General features: G+C 42.2%; 1 protein-coding gene across 1 annotated transcript in view; it reads right to left on the reverse strand.

Moving 5' to 3' along the window:
- LOC144260667 (ATP-dependent translocase ABCB1-like) overlaps nucleotides 1-17,489 on the reverse strand; it is a 47,408-nt gene that overhangs the window by 16,018 nt on the left and 13,901 nt on the right. Inside the window, exons 12-20 of the mRNA XM_077809351.1 lie at nucleotides 15,568-15,693; nucleotides 13,471-13,674; nucleotides 12,071-12,241; nucleotides 8,646-8,807; nucleotides 7,552-7,797; nucleotides 4,306-4,452; nucleotides 3,244-3,348; nucleotides 2,499-2,576; nucleotides 1,146-1,229 (exon numbers count right to left, since the gene is read on the reverse strand). Coding sequence (XP_077665477.1) covers nucleotides 1,146-1,229; nucleotides 2,499-2,576; nucleotides 3,244-3,348; nucleotides 4,306-4,452; nucleotides 7,552-7,797; nucleotides 8,646-8,807; nucleotides 12,071-12,241; nucleotides 13,471-13,674; nucleotides 15,568-15,693 — 1,323 coding nt within the window. The remainder of the gene's footprint in view (nucleotides 1-1,145; nucleotides 1,230-2,498; nucleotides 2,577-3,243; nucleotides 3,349-4,305; nucleotides 4,453-7,551; nucleotides 7,798-8,645; nucleotides 8,808-12,070; nucleotides 12,242-13,470; nucleotides 13,675-15,567; nucleotides 15,694-17,489) is intronic.

Here is a 17,489-nt window from a genome sequence, read left to right on the forward strand (position 1 = left end):
TGGCCCTGCTAGGCGGACCCCTTGAAACCTGCTCGCAGCCAGTTGAGAACCACTGCTCTGGAGAATGCAATGTTCTGATGTTCATTTTGCTCTATTAAGCTCTTTTTTTATAGTTTGGATCCTGTGCACCACCTTCTTCCCGTTTTACCTTGACAGCTGGGATGATGGACCTTATCCTCAAGAATTACGTTGCAGTTTTTAAAGATTCAAGTAATTGTATGTTCAGTCAAATATTTGATTGATTCCCACTCTGTGCTGGCCAGTAAAGAAGAGATGGGAGGGTATGAAATCTAGTGAGTCTGAGGATCTAGTGAATCCAGGAGTTGAAGAAGGATTTTTTTTTTAAAAGACAGGTGAAGTAGAAAAATGTAATTTAATTTTAAACTAAACTAGTGAATAAATCAGGAAACTCATTATCATTTCTCAGGAGTGATTTTAAGAAGTATGGCTGATGTTCCAGAATTTTTTTAATTGGGTGATGTGGTGGGGAGGAAAGGGGAGATTATGGCAAATTTTGCAAAATTTGCCATACTTATTTGCAGGATTTTCAGTGGCTCCTATCCTATACCACTCCCGAAATCACACAGTCCCTCAAGCTTCTATTATCACTGACACTCTGTATTAATGACCACTCACTTCACCCCCTAAAGCCCACATAAACAGGCTTTCTGTGCATGAAATGCAGTGGATAGAGCTGGGAAGAAGAAATCTACCCATGTCAACAAGAGGCCAAGGCATGGGCTGCAATGCAACTCTCCCACAACTATAGCTCCTCCAAGCAACCGAAGTGGGGCTTTACGGCCACTTGATACACTGAAGACTTTGCTCCATTATGCGGTTTAAGTGGTGCAGAAGTGCTTACACTGGCCCTTGGATATGGCTTACTTTTAAAGTTATTGAGTTGTTTACTTAGCAGCTTACAGCAAGGAAATGGAAGGTATACGAACATCTGCTGAAGCTTTGATAGTCGTCATAAATTGGGACTACTGAAACGGTTTCCAAGACATTGATAGTGTGCCATTTAAATGTGTCAGCCAGTCTCTAGAGTAGATTTACCAACTCGTTTTCCAAAATAACTTCATCGTCCCTTGCCAACACAGCAATTCATATTTGTAAGCAAAACGTAAAAACAAAAATAAACATACCCCTTTGATTTGTGAAGCATCTGTAGCTAGTCTGGTTAACAAAACCCCTATGGCATTTTTATGATCGTCATACCACCCAATCTCCTGAAAGTGAACAGATGGTTCAGTTATTTTTGCTTTTGTAAATGAAATGTTCTTATAGTAACTCAGACTTGTCAGGGTCATTAGTACAGTGTATGGACATTTAAAGCTTGACTAGCATGTGTGTGTGGGGGGAAGAGAGAGAGACAACATAAGCACTAAGATGTTCATCACAAAAAAAGAGTGCGTAACATTTGTCAGATAAACTAAAAACGATCTTAAAATAAACTATTCTTACCCTCAGAACATTAAACTGGTAACAATCCAGGTGCTATTAACTGCAAAGATTTTAGAATGTAGTCACATATGTGTCATGCACCATAATGGAAGTGCCTTCCACGCCCATATCAACATCTGATGGGCACAGTGCTCCTCTCCTACATGTTTTATATTACACTGACTTTTGTGGAGCTAGTCCTGATTGATATGGGTGCATGTGGGAGGAGAATCAGCGTCATTATCCTTAAAGGTAGTGGAAAAGAAGGAGATATTTGGGGTTTTTTTGTAATTTTCCCTCTCCTCCCCTATCTCCTTTGAATGCTCCTGTGCATATGCAGGACCCTGTGATACCAAGCGCTACCAATGGGTGTGCTAGGTGCCAAATTGTCCACCCACAGAGAATCCTCTGCCAGGAACAAATAGAAGTGTGTCCTTTCCCAGGGATCCATCAACAGGGAGTATCCAAGGACAGTCATGTTGCAATAGTATTATTGTGAATCATTTCTGATCCAACTGGTCATATTTACTAGAGAAACCACTCTAGTGAGCAAAGATAATGCTTTGAGAACCTATACCTGTTATGATATGGTCCGTTTGCTATGGAGTTTGATGCAAACAGACCTAAACCTATTTATCTAAACATTTATATCATGACCATCGGGGCAGATAGAGATTTTGTTTTGTTAATCTTTGCAAATATACCAATGCACTCAGATACATGCATGTTTTATACACTCTTCAGTATGGTCTATATTGAAAGAGATGGCATCAAAATTAGAAAGCTCTCCTAGCAGCACTGAGTTAATTTGTACATGCTTTTGCTTTATTTTGTTTTGCATGTGTGCTCAGAGACTTGCCGCTTGTGCATTGTTAAAATTTCACTAAAAGGATGGGTTCTCTTGAAGCCGTATTGAAGGGAGGCTCTAGACAGGCCGTATGGAACCAGGAATTTTCATGGTGTTATACAAACAGCCCCAAAAGGCATCTGGCTCACATGGCAGGAGTTCTGTATATTTGCTGTCTATTGCTCTTACCCAGAAATGTGACCCATACCTGCTGAATCAATGCTTTGAATGATAAAAATCGCAATCTCTTGGTCAGAACTTCCCCAGACTTTCCAAACATGAATCCCTGAAAAGGGAGAATAAGAAATAAAACAGTTGAATTGTATGTGTTGGGCTGTACAGTCATATTTAGAACAACCTCCTGTAAATGTGATGATATTTCAACTGTTCAGCCACACAGTTTACAGAAACTACACAGTGTTTTGGGATATGGTTTCAGAGGTTAGTTTAAAGCTGGTGAAAGGTACTACATGTATTTCTGGAAACTGAAGTTTCATCATACTGCCCCACCCACATTCTTCTGCAGCCAGCTGCAGAGGTCAGCAGTGAAGTCACCTTCCTGGCTTACTCATTCCTTAGCCTCACTACTCACTCTACTATCTAACAGTGCCGACTGTGCCGGTGTTTTTTGTAACATACGCACAAATGTAGTGGAACTGGGCTGTGCCCAAACGCATTCCCCCAGGACACAGACCGGTCAGCAGCACCTTTCAGGCATTGGTGCCCTGGGCTGCTTTGTAACTGGCAATCAAGAAGAGTGAGGTTCTGTATTCCATACCAGCCCAGTCATTAAGTCATTCAGTGGCTTGGCTCTGGAACAGTTTATAAGAAACATAGTGAATACAAAGTTGCATTATGTTCCCAAAACAGCCTCTCAAGGAGATCTGAAAATCATGACCATAATGTATGTGACCAGATACTTAGCTTTGACTTTTCAATGTAGTGAAGTTTACCTGGATTATGTGGGTTACTAAACTGATCACTGACAGTACAAGAAACATTAGAGAAAGCAATGTGGTGGTTTTGCTACTTTTTTCAGGATCTGTTTCTTGAAAAGCCTATGTAAGAAAAGCACAAAGTGACCACCAGTTACAATATCTCAGAAACAAACACTGTAGAAATAATTGAACTTTACCTTCTCTCAGCTCTTCCCCGGCTCCTGAACTCTGCCACCTCTCAGCTTTCCGCTGCTGGCCAGGAGGTCACTCCATCTCTCCCAGCTGACCCGCCTCTCATCAGCTACTCCTTCTCCAATCCTCCACCAGACCCTCTCCTCATTTGCCTGTGACCTGCAGTTCCACTAAACCCTGCCTCCAAGCTGCCACTTCACCAGCTCTTATCTGCCTTCCACTGAATGCTGTCACTCCGTCAGACCATCCACCTCCCCTCCAGCTGACTACAACACCCCTCTTCTCTTGCCTGAAGATAAAAGATTCCCTCAACATCTTGCTCCAACTATTCTTCCTGGCTGCTGCTCCAACTCTCAGCAGCTTCCAACAATCATATATTGGAATCCAAAGGAAGACTCCATTTCTTTCCTGCAATGATTCAGGAATCAAGGGGTTAATTATTCAGACAGTCCCATGGATGCCCCCGGTACTTACAAACATGGTGGAATGCAAGGCACCTTGGAGGAGCTTACTGTCCAAAGAGAATGGGTACTGTGCAAAGAACAGGGTCAGGTACAAGGCAGAGAGTCTGCACAACAGTGGAGAGTGGTAAGTGAAAACTGAGTTTGATAAGGGAAGGTGATTTGCTTCACTGGAAAGATGAAGTCATTCCACATACAGGGGCTGGAAAATAGGCAAGAAGTCCCAAGTGGGGAGAGGAGATCAAGGGCTTGATCAAGTTCCTACTCAAGTCAATGGAAAGACTCTTGTAGAGTTCAATGACAGTGGGAGTAGAATGAGGCTCTAAGGCATCACTAGAGAGGACTAGCTGGAGGGTCAGGCAGGATTTAAAGTTCTGCATTTGTGCCTGGTTCAAGTTAGTTTACCATCCAGTTCTGAACTTACCCCAATGATTTTTCCAAATATAACAGAAAATACAGCGTAGATACCACCAGAGAAGGCAGCAGCAATCATGCCAAAGAATATATGCAGCCACTCCGGTTTGTTCAGAGCCAGAATTCTGGAATAAGGCACAGCAGGAAGGTTTTCCTCCTACATAAGAGATAAAATTCAGCTGTTCACTGAAAGTTGTGGAACATGACAATTTCCCCAGCTCAGGGGTAAATCAGTAAACTGTCCTAGCAACTGTTCACAGATAATTCGCCCCAGCCTCCAATGTACACATTGAATAAGCAAACAGACTGAAGATTTGCCACTCTGTAATTTAAGGTCTTAAAACTGCAATTGCAAGTCAAAAAAATCTGCAGGCATAAATTTCACAAAAGTCTAAGTGGGTGGGGTCTATATAGTTCAGTGAAATGTCAGATAGGGTCAGTGACCATGGATTGCAACTTTAACTCATGAATCATTATAGCGACCTAAAAGTCTCACTGTTCTGAGCACAAAAAGACCAGTCTAGTTCAGCCTCTGCAAATGCTAGTGGGTTGGCAAGGATACAATTGGGTCTCGTTATGTCAGTTAGTCTGTTTTGTCTTTTACAAAATACAGACTATGAATCATTACCAGATGCATGGAAAAGGCATATGAAACAGTGATTTAGGCTTCATCTCCCTTAAAAAAATACATGGCAGCTCAATTCAGCTTCACTGAACTATTCAAAATGTCCACACATTTGTTGAGGAAGTTGTGGAAAATGAAATGAAAACATAGGAACGGGTACAGATTATTAGATGAGGTTTTGGCCAGTTGCGATGGCCTCGCTTGGTTAGCTTTGCCTGTGTTTCAGATACTGGAAAAGCCTGTCCACATTTCAACCATACAAGCATGCTGAACTTTGTGACAAATAATTTCATGGCTTCCCATCTAATTTCTTCACTTTACTGCAAACAGTATGAATTCTGAAGCCATGCATCTTGCCATCTATTTCCTCTGACAAGGCCCAAATGCAATAGTTATGAATAGATAAAAAATGTGTTCTGGACTTCTGGGTGATACATTGTAAGAATGCATCCAGCTGCTGCATATTGTTTGCATCATGTTCTACCAGAAGACTGTACTATAATAAAAAAAAAGAGCTCCTAGAACAGGGTTTCTCCACTGGTGGGTTGCGACCCAAAATTGGGTCATCTGAATGCGTTTAAGGATCACAGGGCTGGCTGGGCTCAGCTTCCCCCTCTGGGCTTTGTGACCTGGTGCACATGGCTGCAATGCCACTCTCACAAATTTGGCCTGGTTGGCCCCCTCATCAGGATGGCCAGGCCAAACCTGAGCAGTGCTGCAACCTCTGAGGTTGCAACACCCAGAGTGGGAAGCCAAGCCCAGCCAGCCCAGTGGGACAGGAGCTGGGAGAGAGCAGCTGGGAACACAATCTCTGGCAAACACTGGCCCCCTGATGTAACCCCCACCTCGCATCTGGGCAACACTCCCTCTTCCATAACCCTTGTCCTGCACCCCATTTTGGACCCCCTGATGTAGCCTTCCCCCACAGTCAAGCGATTCTCCCTCTCTCATACCACCTATTGTGGCCTCCAGCTCCCTCAACTCCTTCCCCCCCACCCCTCACTGTAACCCTTGGACCCCAAATCCCTCCACTCCTTTACCCTCTTCTCTCCAGGGGCTGCATGAGGTGTCTGTGGTTTTCCGGGAGCTATCAGTTTGACCCCCCTCCCCCAGACCTGTCTGCCTCCATATCCTTCCCCCAGCCTCCAACTGCACCTCCACACCCCTCTGCTACCATTTCCTTCCCCAGACCCTCCAACTCCTTCCTCATTTACATCCCCAGACTCCCAATCTCTCCATTTTACCACCAGCCCCTTATTCTCACCACCCCCCAGTGGGCTGTGTGGGGGGGGCGGGGCAGGGTTTGTGTGTTTTTGGAGGGTATGTCTTGGTTTACCACCCCTCCCCCCAGTTGTTGGTGGGGGGACTTCCCCACCTGTTTACATCTGGCTAGAACACCTGGAATCTTAGCTCCGAGTCCCACCAAACCCCTGATGGATCCCTGCAGGGTCGGGTGGCATTGGGTCTAGGGGTGTCTCAGGAAGTCTCTGGGTCACAACAGACCATTACACATAGGGTCTGAGCTGAGAAAGGTTGAGAAACAAAACACAAACATCTGGCAAGGTTAGGTACATTATGGATTCTGAAATTATATTCACTAATCAAACATATTATAGAAGAAATTCCAGGAAAACTCCCATTGATTTCAATGTCAGCAGGATTTCACCCTACGTTTATATTCTAGCTCTTTGCACTGGCAGATCATTGAAAAAAGTTCTGTAGGTCTTCTATAACCAGCCTCATACAAGGATGTGAATAATTATATTGTGTGCAGTTCAAACTAATATATATACATATTCTGCAATAAAGTCCTTGTTTGGCCTTATGGACAAGGTCTAATCCAGAGACCACTGAAATTCTTTTAATTAACTTCAATGACTCCATTGAAGCAGGGCCTAAAACCTGAAGTCCTTACCTGGTTTTTATTCAGTTCTAACTCAGGCAAAATACCTTAACAGGAAGGGGAATTTTGTCTGAATAAAAACAGAGTAAGGACCTCCGGAGCTGGCCCTATTGAAACAGAGAGAGAGGTGGTTGGAGAAAAAGGTAAATCTTTTCTATTGTTTTAATTTAGGCTGCATTTCAAAATAGAGATTTGAACATTTTCTCTGTTTAGTGTGTGGCCAACACTATTATTAATTATAATAATTTGCATTTATATAGCACCTTTCATCCCAAAGTGCTTTACAAACTGGGATACATATCACAAGGATTGTGTCATCCACTGGTAAAACACCATGTCTGTATAAGTAGATATAATTTAATTACTTGAGTAGGAACTTGGCCAGGACAGTGGATTTAACACCCTAATCTTATGAAGTTTGACAAGAGGTTGAGAACTTGTTTGAACTTCTTAATAAAAAGATAACTAACAAGCATAAACCTCCTTACCACCATATTGTGTATCAGGTTAATTCTGTCTCAAGAGGTCAGACTGATTTGTTTACCCCTGTGTTTTCTCTGAAGATTCCCAATTTCAAGAATTCATCCAGGTCAATGTTGTATATGACAGGATCATAGCAAAGGTGGCATGGCTTAAGGCCTTTTTAAAAAAGAAAATAAAATTACCTTTGTTTCTATTCTCACAAGCTATCACTAAACTTTAGGATTAAACTGAATTTTAACACTAACCTCTTTCTCCTTGGTGCCACCGGATTCCTTGTTGTTCTCTGTCTCCTTCTTTTCAGATGACTTTTTTTTAGAAGAGGTCTTTCTGCTTTTACACTTTCTGAATCTACCAGGAATGCTTTCCATTTCAAGGATTCCTGGTTCTTCAAAACCGCCAAGATCAGTCACGTTCTCCATCCTGAGATCATCTAGATTTTGTGTCTCTTCATCACATTCTGATATCTCATTTTGAGTGTTTCCACTATGACCCTAGTAACAAGCAAGGAATAGTGATACACAGTCACAAGACAGTTTGCCACAAGGGGAAGGAACAGTATACGTGGTATGGAAACAAACAAAAAACCACCACCACTTTGGTTACGTGGTCACTTTCACATAGTAATTTGTATAGGCCAAGTTCTCTGCCAGTATAAGTTGGTGCAGTTGCAACTTACACCTACAGAGAATTTGGTTCTGTATGTCCCCCCCCGCCACATAGCTCAGTCAAATCTGGGAACTAACAGTTCTGTGATGATGTCATCCACCTCCTCTGCTCAGTTATGTTTTTGACTCATTACATTGGGTAAATGTGAAGCACTGCTACCAGTGAAAAACAACCACTTCCAACTTATAAACAAGATTGACTGATCAACTTTCACTCAACTAGAAAACATGCAGAAACTGCAAAGCGAAAATGGCCCAGCTGTTTGAGTGCAGAACCTGCATGTGTCAGCAATAGTGCCAGTGAGATCATAGGCGCCGACACTGTGGGTGCTCCATGGCTCAAGCACCCACTGGGAAAAAAAAAAAAGTACGGGGTGTTCAGCACTTGAAGGGCTGGACAAATCTTTTGTGGGTCCCAGCACCTGGACTGTGGCTCTGCCCCAAGGCCCTGCCCATCACACTGCCCCCAAGGCCCCTCCCCTGGTTGGCCTCTTCTCTCCCAAGGCCCCTCCCACAGGTCACACATGGTGGGGCGGGGGGGGGTGGGTGGGAGAGGAGCACCCACTGGCAAATACAAAAATCAGCACCTGTGAGTGAGATATACAGATAATTTTCTGGAGTAGAAAGACGGCCAGTAAATCTGAAGCATTTAGTCAGGAGTGCTGTATCATTACCTGCCGCATCACAAGAGAACAGTAGTCACCCTTCAATGTCATGAGTTCATTGTGTGTTCCCTGTTCAACAACAACACCATTGTGAAATCCAGCAATAATGTCAGCCGTCTGGATTGTGGAGAGCCGGTGAGCTATCACAATGGTGGTACGTCCAGCCCTAGCCTTACAGGAGGGAGAAAAAAAAAAGGTACTTTAAAATGAGGTGGGGAAAAAAAATCCCTACCTAACAGCACAGCGATAGTGTGGAAAATGCAAGCTTAAATGCCCTGCTGACCCTTTATAGCTGATCATTATTTCCATGCATGCGGTCTGATTTGACAACCAAAGGACACTTCTGATTACAAAATCCACATTTATAATAATGACAGGGAAAAGTGAATTAATTTTATAGGCTGTGTAGGTACCAATGCCTATAGCTAAGGTTGCCTGACCCTTCCAATTGGAAGATTGGTTGTCAGATGCTTATAACTTTGCCAAGATTTAATTATTTGGGCTGAAACTTTCCATGCTGGTATCTGCCTCAGGCTGTGGTGGTTTTTTTGTTTTGTTTTTTAAATTTCAGCAAAAATGGTTCAATGGTTTCTCAGAATGAGATTAGAGGAAAATAATGTTGTTTTGCCCATATTAAAACATTCTTATAACTTTTTAATTGAGAAGCTTTATCACCTAAATGCTTGAGAGCAGGGACTTGAAATTTGGAGGAGATGGGCATGTCTCACTGGTATCAGGGATGTGCCTTTTACCATTCCCATGAAAATCTGCCCAAATTTGGCCGAGTTATGAGGCTCTGAAAATCTCAGTTTGCACGTGCTCAGTAAAGACTTGTTAGTGTTCAGCAGCTAAATTCTCCAAAGAAACAGTCTGCTTTAAGCACGCTGCATTGTATGACAGGAGTGCACATGCACCATCCCCACAGTGTGACTAACCATGTTCCAGCCCAGGACTCCGGGGGTGGGACTGAGCAGCACTTTGCCTGCAATTTCTCCTCCCTATAGTCAGGGGGAGTTGTGGCTCCAGGCACAAAACAAGAGTAGGGAGAGCAGAATGAACAGTCATTGTGGAAGGAATCAAAGTTATGCAGTAAAGGATGCTCTTGTCTGCAGGAAACCCGCCTTATTTGTTGCAGAAGTTGTATGTTGTGTAGTGAATGAGGCAGGGGACTGCAGGAAAAGAGAGGATGGTCTCATTATTGTTATGGCAGCTGAATACTGCCCTGCAGAATTGGATTCTAGCCCTGTCTCTGCCATAGAGTTACTATATGATGCTGGGCAAGCCAGTGAAACCAAACTTTTCACACGTTGGTACTAATTGTGTGGTCCTCATTTTCTGGGTGCCTGACTTGAGGCATTGGGGTCTGATTTGCAGAAGTGCTGAGCATTCACAGCTGCAACTGAAGTCAATGGGATATGTGCTTTTAACATATATAGCGCTGTATAATGCAAAACTCTCTGAAATATTGAGTCCTGGGCATCGCGGATCAGGCACCCAAAAGTAGTATGCACTTTCAACATTAACATCTCTGTGTCTCAGTTCCCCTTCTGTAATATGGGAGTAATACTACCACCTTACTTGTCAGGGGTGTTGTGAAGATAGTGTTTATGAAGCACTCAGATATTAGAGTGATGAGAGGTATAGAAAAGCCCAGGAGGAAGTTAATAATTTTGTTTTCAGAGCAGGGTTTGAATGGCATGGGGGCATACATTGAATGAGGAGGATAAAAAGAAATATTCACTAGGACTGAATGAAGCACCATCCTGTGCACTGAATGAAGCAGGGGCCCTGTGGAAAACAATAGTATGTGATCATTTAATTGAAGACTATCCCTTAATGCAGACACACACGGGGACCAAATGAATGTTGACCAGGCAACTTTAATTCTGTCATTCCCTAAATTTGGAGTGCTTGACTTTGGAACCTTAATGTTCTTTTCATGTTTTGTGTGTGTGTGTGTGTAAAATTCAGTATAAATAATGATATCTATGCATAATATAAAGGCTCAGCACCCAAATACTACCCTCAATTACACCATGCGCTACCACTGATATTAGGGTTGCCAACTCTGACTGAAGCTATTCCAGGAGAATTCCTCCCCCTCCACCTCTCCAACATGACAATTTAATTTTCTTAAAATATCCGATTAAAATCTCCTGGATTGCTTTCTATGGTCACGAGGAGATGGATGCCGATTCCGGGAGGCTCCAGCCCAATCCTGGAGGGTTGGCAACCCTAACTGATATCAGTGTGGTCAGATGGGTATAAGTGAAGGCAGAATTTAGGCCCACCGACTTAAAATTTATTGCAGATAAATGCTGTGGGCCATAAAGTGCCCTTGAGCCAAGCATAGAACTTATGCTATTCTGTGTTTACTATTACTGAGTACTAATGGGAGGCAAGCTTTCTCATAGAGCTTATTTTTATGATACACCACTGGTTATATACAAATAAATGTCAGAAACCTAAAGCAATGCTGCAGCCCAGTCCTGTAGGCCACAATCAGGTGAAGCTCCATATTCGGTCACTGACTTACCGTGTGTCCACTTAACCTGTCCGTGCCTCAGTCTCCTCATTTTCAAAATGGAGAAAATAATCCGTAAACCCCAGCAGTGTTATGAAAATTATTAAAACATCTGTCTAATCATTGGATAAGATACAGTGATGTAGAAGCACAATGTATTTTTATTATTGCCCTGAAGAAATTCATACAATTCTGGCACCTTGCTTTGATAATGTAGGAGTTAAATTACTGATGCCACATTCACAGTTCACCACCTCCTGCCTTACATCACAATTGCTTGTCTGTGGTAGAGGCCAGCATTAAAGAAAACTTCTGTCTACATGCAAATATCTTGGCAATCAGGAATGACATTAAGAGAAATCGAGCCTGTGATTGCTTTAGGGTTGCCACCTGTCTGGGTTTTTATCTGGATAGTCTGTTTTTTGGCTTCTGTGTCCAGGTGCCATTTAGGGTTTCCAGGTGCCCAGTTTTTGGCGACCTGGCAACCCTATGGCACCTGAACCAAAAGCTCAGTTACTGCAGGGTGGGGAGAAGTGCTGGGTCATTAACGTGCACCAGCCTCTGCTCAGCCGGGCCGCCTCCTACCTGCAGGCAAGCTCCTTGAGATGGTCCAGAGAGCAATGGGGGCAGGGGGAGAGAAGCGAGCAATGAAGGCGGGGCCTCAGGGGAAGAGGCAGAAGACGGGGCGGCAACCCAAGATTGCTTAATGGAGTTTTGATTAATTATTACAGGGTCATATCATGACACCAAAATTTGAGCATGCATCCCTATGGATTTCAATGCCCTTCTTGAAACCAGTGGAGAGCTATGCTTAAAAACTGATTGCATGCTATAGTCTTTAAATGTCAAGCTTGCCATATGGTTGTTGTGCTTCTTAATATTGATTGATAACCAGCAATAGGATTCCTACCTTATCAAGAGCTGCTTGCACTACAGATTCACTCTGAGTGTCCAGAGCAGACGTGGCTTCATCCAGCAGCAGAATCCTGGGATTCCTTGCCAGGGCACGAGCAATAGCAATTCGTTGTTTCTGCCCTCCGCTCAGCTGAGCTCCCTTTTCCCCCACCATAGTGTTAAATTTCTGAGAAAACCAGAGGAGCATAGAGATTGCAGAAGGGGTCAGTTAAAATCCTTTTAACCCCCCTCCCCCAATCTTATTGTTACTATCACAATCAGAAATTCCCTCTTCAAAAGTTTTGTGATGGATGGTCAAATAAATGCTTTAAGAAAAATTACTTCTAAAAGAACGGTCTTGGCCAATTACATTCAGTGTTTCTTCCCCCTTGAGGCAGAGGACAGTTTAAAATGTCTAATTGTAGGATTCATACAAGGTTCATGCGCTTGGCAACATTTAGGGCACACCTGGAGTGTTGTATAGGAGCTGTGCACACACAGCTCTTCTCAAGGGCATGAACCTTGGAATCTTGCCCAGATGACATGAACCGTGGGAAGCCTCCCAGGACTGGGCTCAAGGCCCGAGAGCAAGGAATGCGGTAGATAGAAACTGGTAAATAAGAATGTTAAACAAAGCCAGTGTATTCCTTTTATCTGTTGGAGAATGTAATGCGCGGGGGGAGAGAAAGAATAAAGGGGAAGGTGGAAAGCTGACAGGCAGAAGTCGGTTGGCAGACCAGCTCGCTTGCTTGCTAAAAGCTCTGTGCTGTCTTGTATTTGAACTGCAACATCTAACGATCGGTTTACATTTTTGTCTCGGTCTCACCTTCTAGTTGGCCAGGAATTAGTATGTGGTGTGATGGTTTTCTATTAGCTTAAAGAATGTACTCTAAAATTAGATTTTTCAATTATTATAAAAAAGAAGCAACTGAAGTGAAAAAACAGACAAACTAGAACTGGATGAAGGAATCCAACCATTTGATTGGCAAACAATAATAACCAGTGACTACTCAGGAGCACTTTAAAGCAATTTTGTTTGCCAATCTCAAGCCAGTTTAAAAAAATACATACAAAAGACAGGAATATTGGAAGTGGGAAAAAGATAGATAATACCTAGCAGAAGAAAATAGAATAAAAACAATCTGGCAAATTGAAAAATCTCTCATTGTTCACAGAAATTCCTTATCTACCCTATTAAAAAAATGTTGCCACATGACACACAGTTAGTATTCTAAATTAAGAACATTGTGAGCCAAATTGTCAATTGGAAGAAATGGCAAAAGATCAGTGAAAAGCTAGTGAAGCACTACTTATTTGCACCAGCAGAGAATTTCGGCCACAAAATTTCAGAAGAACTGAGAGAGAAACCAAAGACTTTGTCATTGTTATAAGATGCTCAAAAGTACATCAACTCACATCAGGCAGTCTGGATATAAAATCAAAAGCATTGGCTTCTTTAGCTGCTTTCTCAATTTCAGAATCAGTAATACCCTCTCTGCCATAGCGAATGTTCTCAGCTATTGTTGTAGCAAACAAAATAGGCTCCTGGCTTACAAGGCCAATATGTTCTCTTAGCCACTTTACATTAAGTGTCCGAATATCTCGTCCATCTAAGGTAATCTGAGTGGAAAGACAAATGAAGAGTTTGAGGAAATGTATTATGTTTAAAATAATTAGTTGTTATAATGGTATAATAATGATATAATAATTGACTTAAGTATTTGTTTAGTAGCTTCTCACATGGAATAAAGCAAGAAAATTTAAAACATGACCAGGAAAAATTAAAAATGTGTCTTCACTATCACCTCAGACTAGAATAATGGAAGGAGCAGGATAAACAAAAAGGATATCCCCAAATATTTAAATCCAAATTTTGACTTCCCTTAATAACAGTAAAAAGAAAAGGAGTACTTGTGGCACCTTAGAGACTAACCAATTTATTTGCGCATAAGCTTTCGTGAGCTACAGCTCACTTCATCGGATGCATACTGTGGAAAGTGCAGAAGATCTTTTTATACACACAAAGCATGAAAAAATACCTCCCCCCACCCCACTCTCCTGCTGGTAATAGCTTATCTAAAGTGACCACTCTCCTTACAATGTGTATGATAATCAAGGTGGGCCATTTCCAGCACAAATCCAGGGTTTAACAAGAACTTCTGGGGGGTGGGGGGGTAGGAAAAAACAAGGGGAAATAGGTTACCTTGCATAATGACTTAGCCACTCCCAGTCTCTATTCAAGCCTAAGTTAATTGTATCCAATTTGCAAATGAATTCCAATTCAACAGTTTCTCGCTGGAGTCTGGATTTGAAGTTTTTTTATTGTAATATCGCAACTTTCATGTCTGTAATCACAAGACCAGAGAGTATTAAGGATCTACAACCTATCCTGAAGGATGACCCAACACTCTCACAAATCTTGGGAGACAGGCCAGTCCTTGCCTACAGACAGCCCCCCAACCTGAAGCAAATACTCACCAGCAACCACATACCACACAACAGAACCACTAACCCAGGAACCTATCCTTGCAACAAAGCCCGTTGCCAACTGTGCCCACATATCTATTCAGGGGACACCATCACAGAGCCTAATAACATCAGCCACACTATCAGAGACTCGTTCACCTGCACATCCACCAATGTGATATATGCCAACATGTGCCAGCAATGCCCCTCTGCCATGTACATTGGTCAAACTGGACAGTCTCTACGTAAAAGAATAAATGGACACAAATCAGATGTCAAGAATTATAACATTCATAAACCAGTCGGAGAACACTTCAATCTCTCTGGTCACGCGATTACAAACATGAAAGTTGCGATATTACAACAAAAAAACTTCAAATCCAGACTCCAGCGAGAAACTGTTGAATTGGAATTCATTTGCAAATTGGATACAATTAACTTAGGCTTGAATAGAGACTGGGAGTGGCTAAGTCATTATGCAAGGTAACCTATTTCCCCTTGTTTTTTCCTACCCCCCCCCACCCCCCAGAAGTTCTTGTTAAACCCTGGATTTGTGCTGGAAATGGCCCACCTTGATTATCATACACATTGTAAGGAGAGTGGTCACTTTAGATAAGCTATTACCAGCAGGAGAGTGGGGTGGGGGGAGGTATTTTTTCATGCTTTGTGTGTATAAAAAGATCTTCTACACTTTCCACAGTATGCATCCGATGAAGTGAGCTGTAGCTCACGAAAGCTTATGCTCAAATAAATTGGTTAGTCTCTAAGGTGCCACAAGTACTCCTTTTCTTTTTGCGAATACAGACTAACACGGCTGTTACTCTGAAACTTAATATCAGTAAAATCCTATCTAGGTTTTTACAATATTCTCATCATCATGGCATACAAGTAATGAAAAATAAGTATCAGAATTTCTTTGGGTGCTACATATCTTTTGTTCTTTTAAGAATCCAATTTTTTGTAACGTCCTTTTAAAGTGTAGGTTTAATCTATTCAGGAAATTAATCTTCATCCTAGTAGCCATGAATATCGAATATCCAAACTAACCTCTCCTTGGACTGGATCATAGAATCTCTGTAGCAGCTGAATAGCAGTACTTTTGCCACAGCCACTGGAGCCAACCAGAGCTATGGTCTTCCCCGATTGAACTTTCAGGTTCAGGCCGTTGAGAATCTGGAAATATAATCTTTATATGTTAGTCCAATAAATATAGAGCTACTTAAATAAATGGCTTGTTTAGAAAAAGGTCCATTAAGATGCCTGAACTCCCAGGTCTGCTTTTAGTCCTTTGTTCCAGTCCTGGTTGGAAAGCACTTTGAAGGTGACAATAAAAAGTTTTTATTACTAACAATCTTGCTTTGTTCTATTCCTATTCCATAAAGATTGCCCTAAGAAAAAAACCTTTGGCTCTGAAAACAGAGTGGGTGTTTTAATATCCCCAATGGAATGAAGAGTCAGGGTTCGACAATCTCTAGAATTTACTAGAGATTAGTTATGGAGAATGACACTTTTGTTGCTGTGTTCGCATTTAGGAACATTTGACCTCAGTCCGTTTATCCCATCTTATAAATGTCTAATATTATTAGTGGCCAAAATATTGGTCTCCTATGGGAATTCTTATGTATATTTATATTTAGACTGAGTTACAACTACACAATTTTTTTGCAATAGAAGATCAGAACAACAGTAATATTGTTCTCATCTCCTTATACTATACCGGAAGAGCTCCAGTTTTCCAGTAAGCTTATAGCAGATAAGCTTTGATGTTTGATTGACCAAGCAAGAGGATCATTCTCTACCCCTTTTACATCATTTCTCATCATGACCATCCCATCTCTAACCTCCCTTTTTAGGTAAGGCAGGAAAGGGCATGTTAAGGGAACGCTGACAATAACTAGTCTTCAGCTCTCTGTGACCCAGTTCATTCCGAATTTAGGTACTAAATGGAGATTGCCTTGATCTTGTATGTTGATCATCTTTGGCTGGCGTTTATGAGAACCAGGTATCCAGGATGATTCTTTTAGCTTTGCCAGCTACCTCTGATACCATTGATAACGAGCCACTGCTGACTCCATCCCATTCCAGCCACAGGTCCAAAGAGTGGCTCATCCAGCCCAGGATTTCTCTTGTGTAGACTGATGTGGGATTCTGTCTTGTCACCCTCTTGCTCAATTTGAATGCAAGACCATTAGGGAAAGATAGTGAGACAGGACAGACTACACTGTCTTCAGTATTCAGATAATATAGCTCCAGGTCTCTGTTTCATTAGACCCAGCTGGGAGAAGTTGACTGGCTTAGCCAGCAACTTACAGGGTGGGTTTGATGCAGGCAAGTCAGCTGTGACTCACCTCAGAGATGATTGAGTTTATGCTTGTAGGTTGGAGGAACCCATCAGAAGAAATGGCAGTGCTAACAGCAGCACGCTCAATTGAGTTTGTAACCTGTTGGATCCACAGCTGCTTTTGTATGCAGGAAGCAGCAGTGGCTAATAGCATTTTGTTTGTCTTTTACGCTTGGCCAGAAGGTTCTGAACTTTCAGTTCTAGTACAGATGTCAATCCAGAGAGAAATATTGGATTACTGCAAAGTACCATACATGGGACTGTACAATAAGATAACTCCCCTCACAAACTTCAGCTGGTGGAGAGTATGGCAGTCTGTTTCTTAGAGGACATTTTCTGTAGGGAGAATCTTACCTCCATGCTTTGTGATCTACATTGGCTTCCATTTCATTGTCAGGAGTGATTTAGAATAATGGCTTTAACAAATAGGGCTTAAAATAGCCAGGACTCAACCTATCTCCAAGATCACCTCTCCCGACATGGGATACTACAGCAGCTTAGATCTTCTTAAGCACTGACACAAACAGCTTTCTGGGTTTAACCACATGAGGGCTGGAGGTGAGGCATTCTTGGTGAGAGAGCTCGAAAGAAGAATTTGCTTGATTCAATTCACCAGAGGCCAAATTTA

This window comes from Eretmochelys imbricata, chromosome 2, assembly GCF_965152235.1.
Source record: "Eretmochelys imbricata isolate rEreImb1 chromosome 2, rEreImb1.hap1, whole genome shotgun sequence".
In the NCBI taxonomy this organism is placed as follows: domain Eukaryota; kingdom Metazoa; phylum Chordata; order Testudines; family Cheloniidae; genus Eretmochelys; species Eretmochelys imbricata.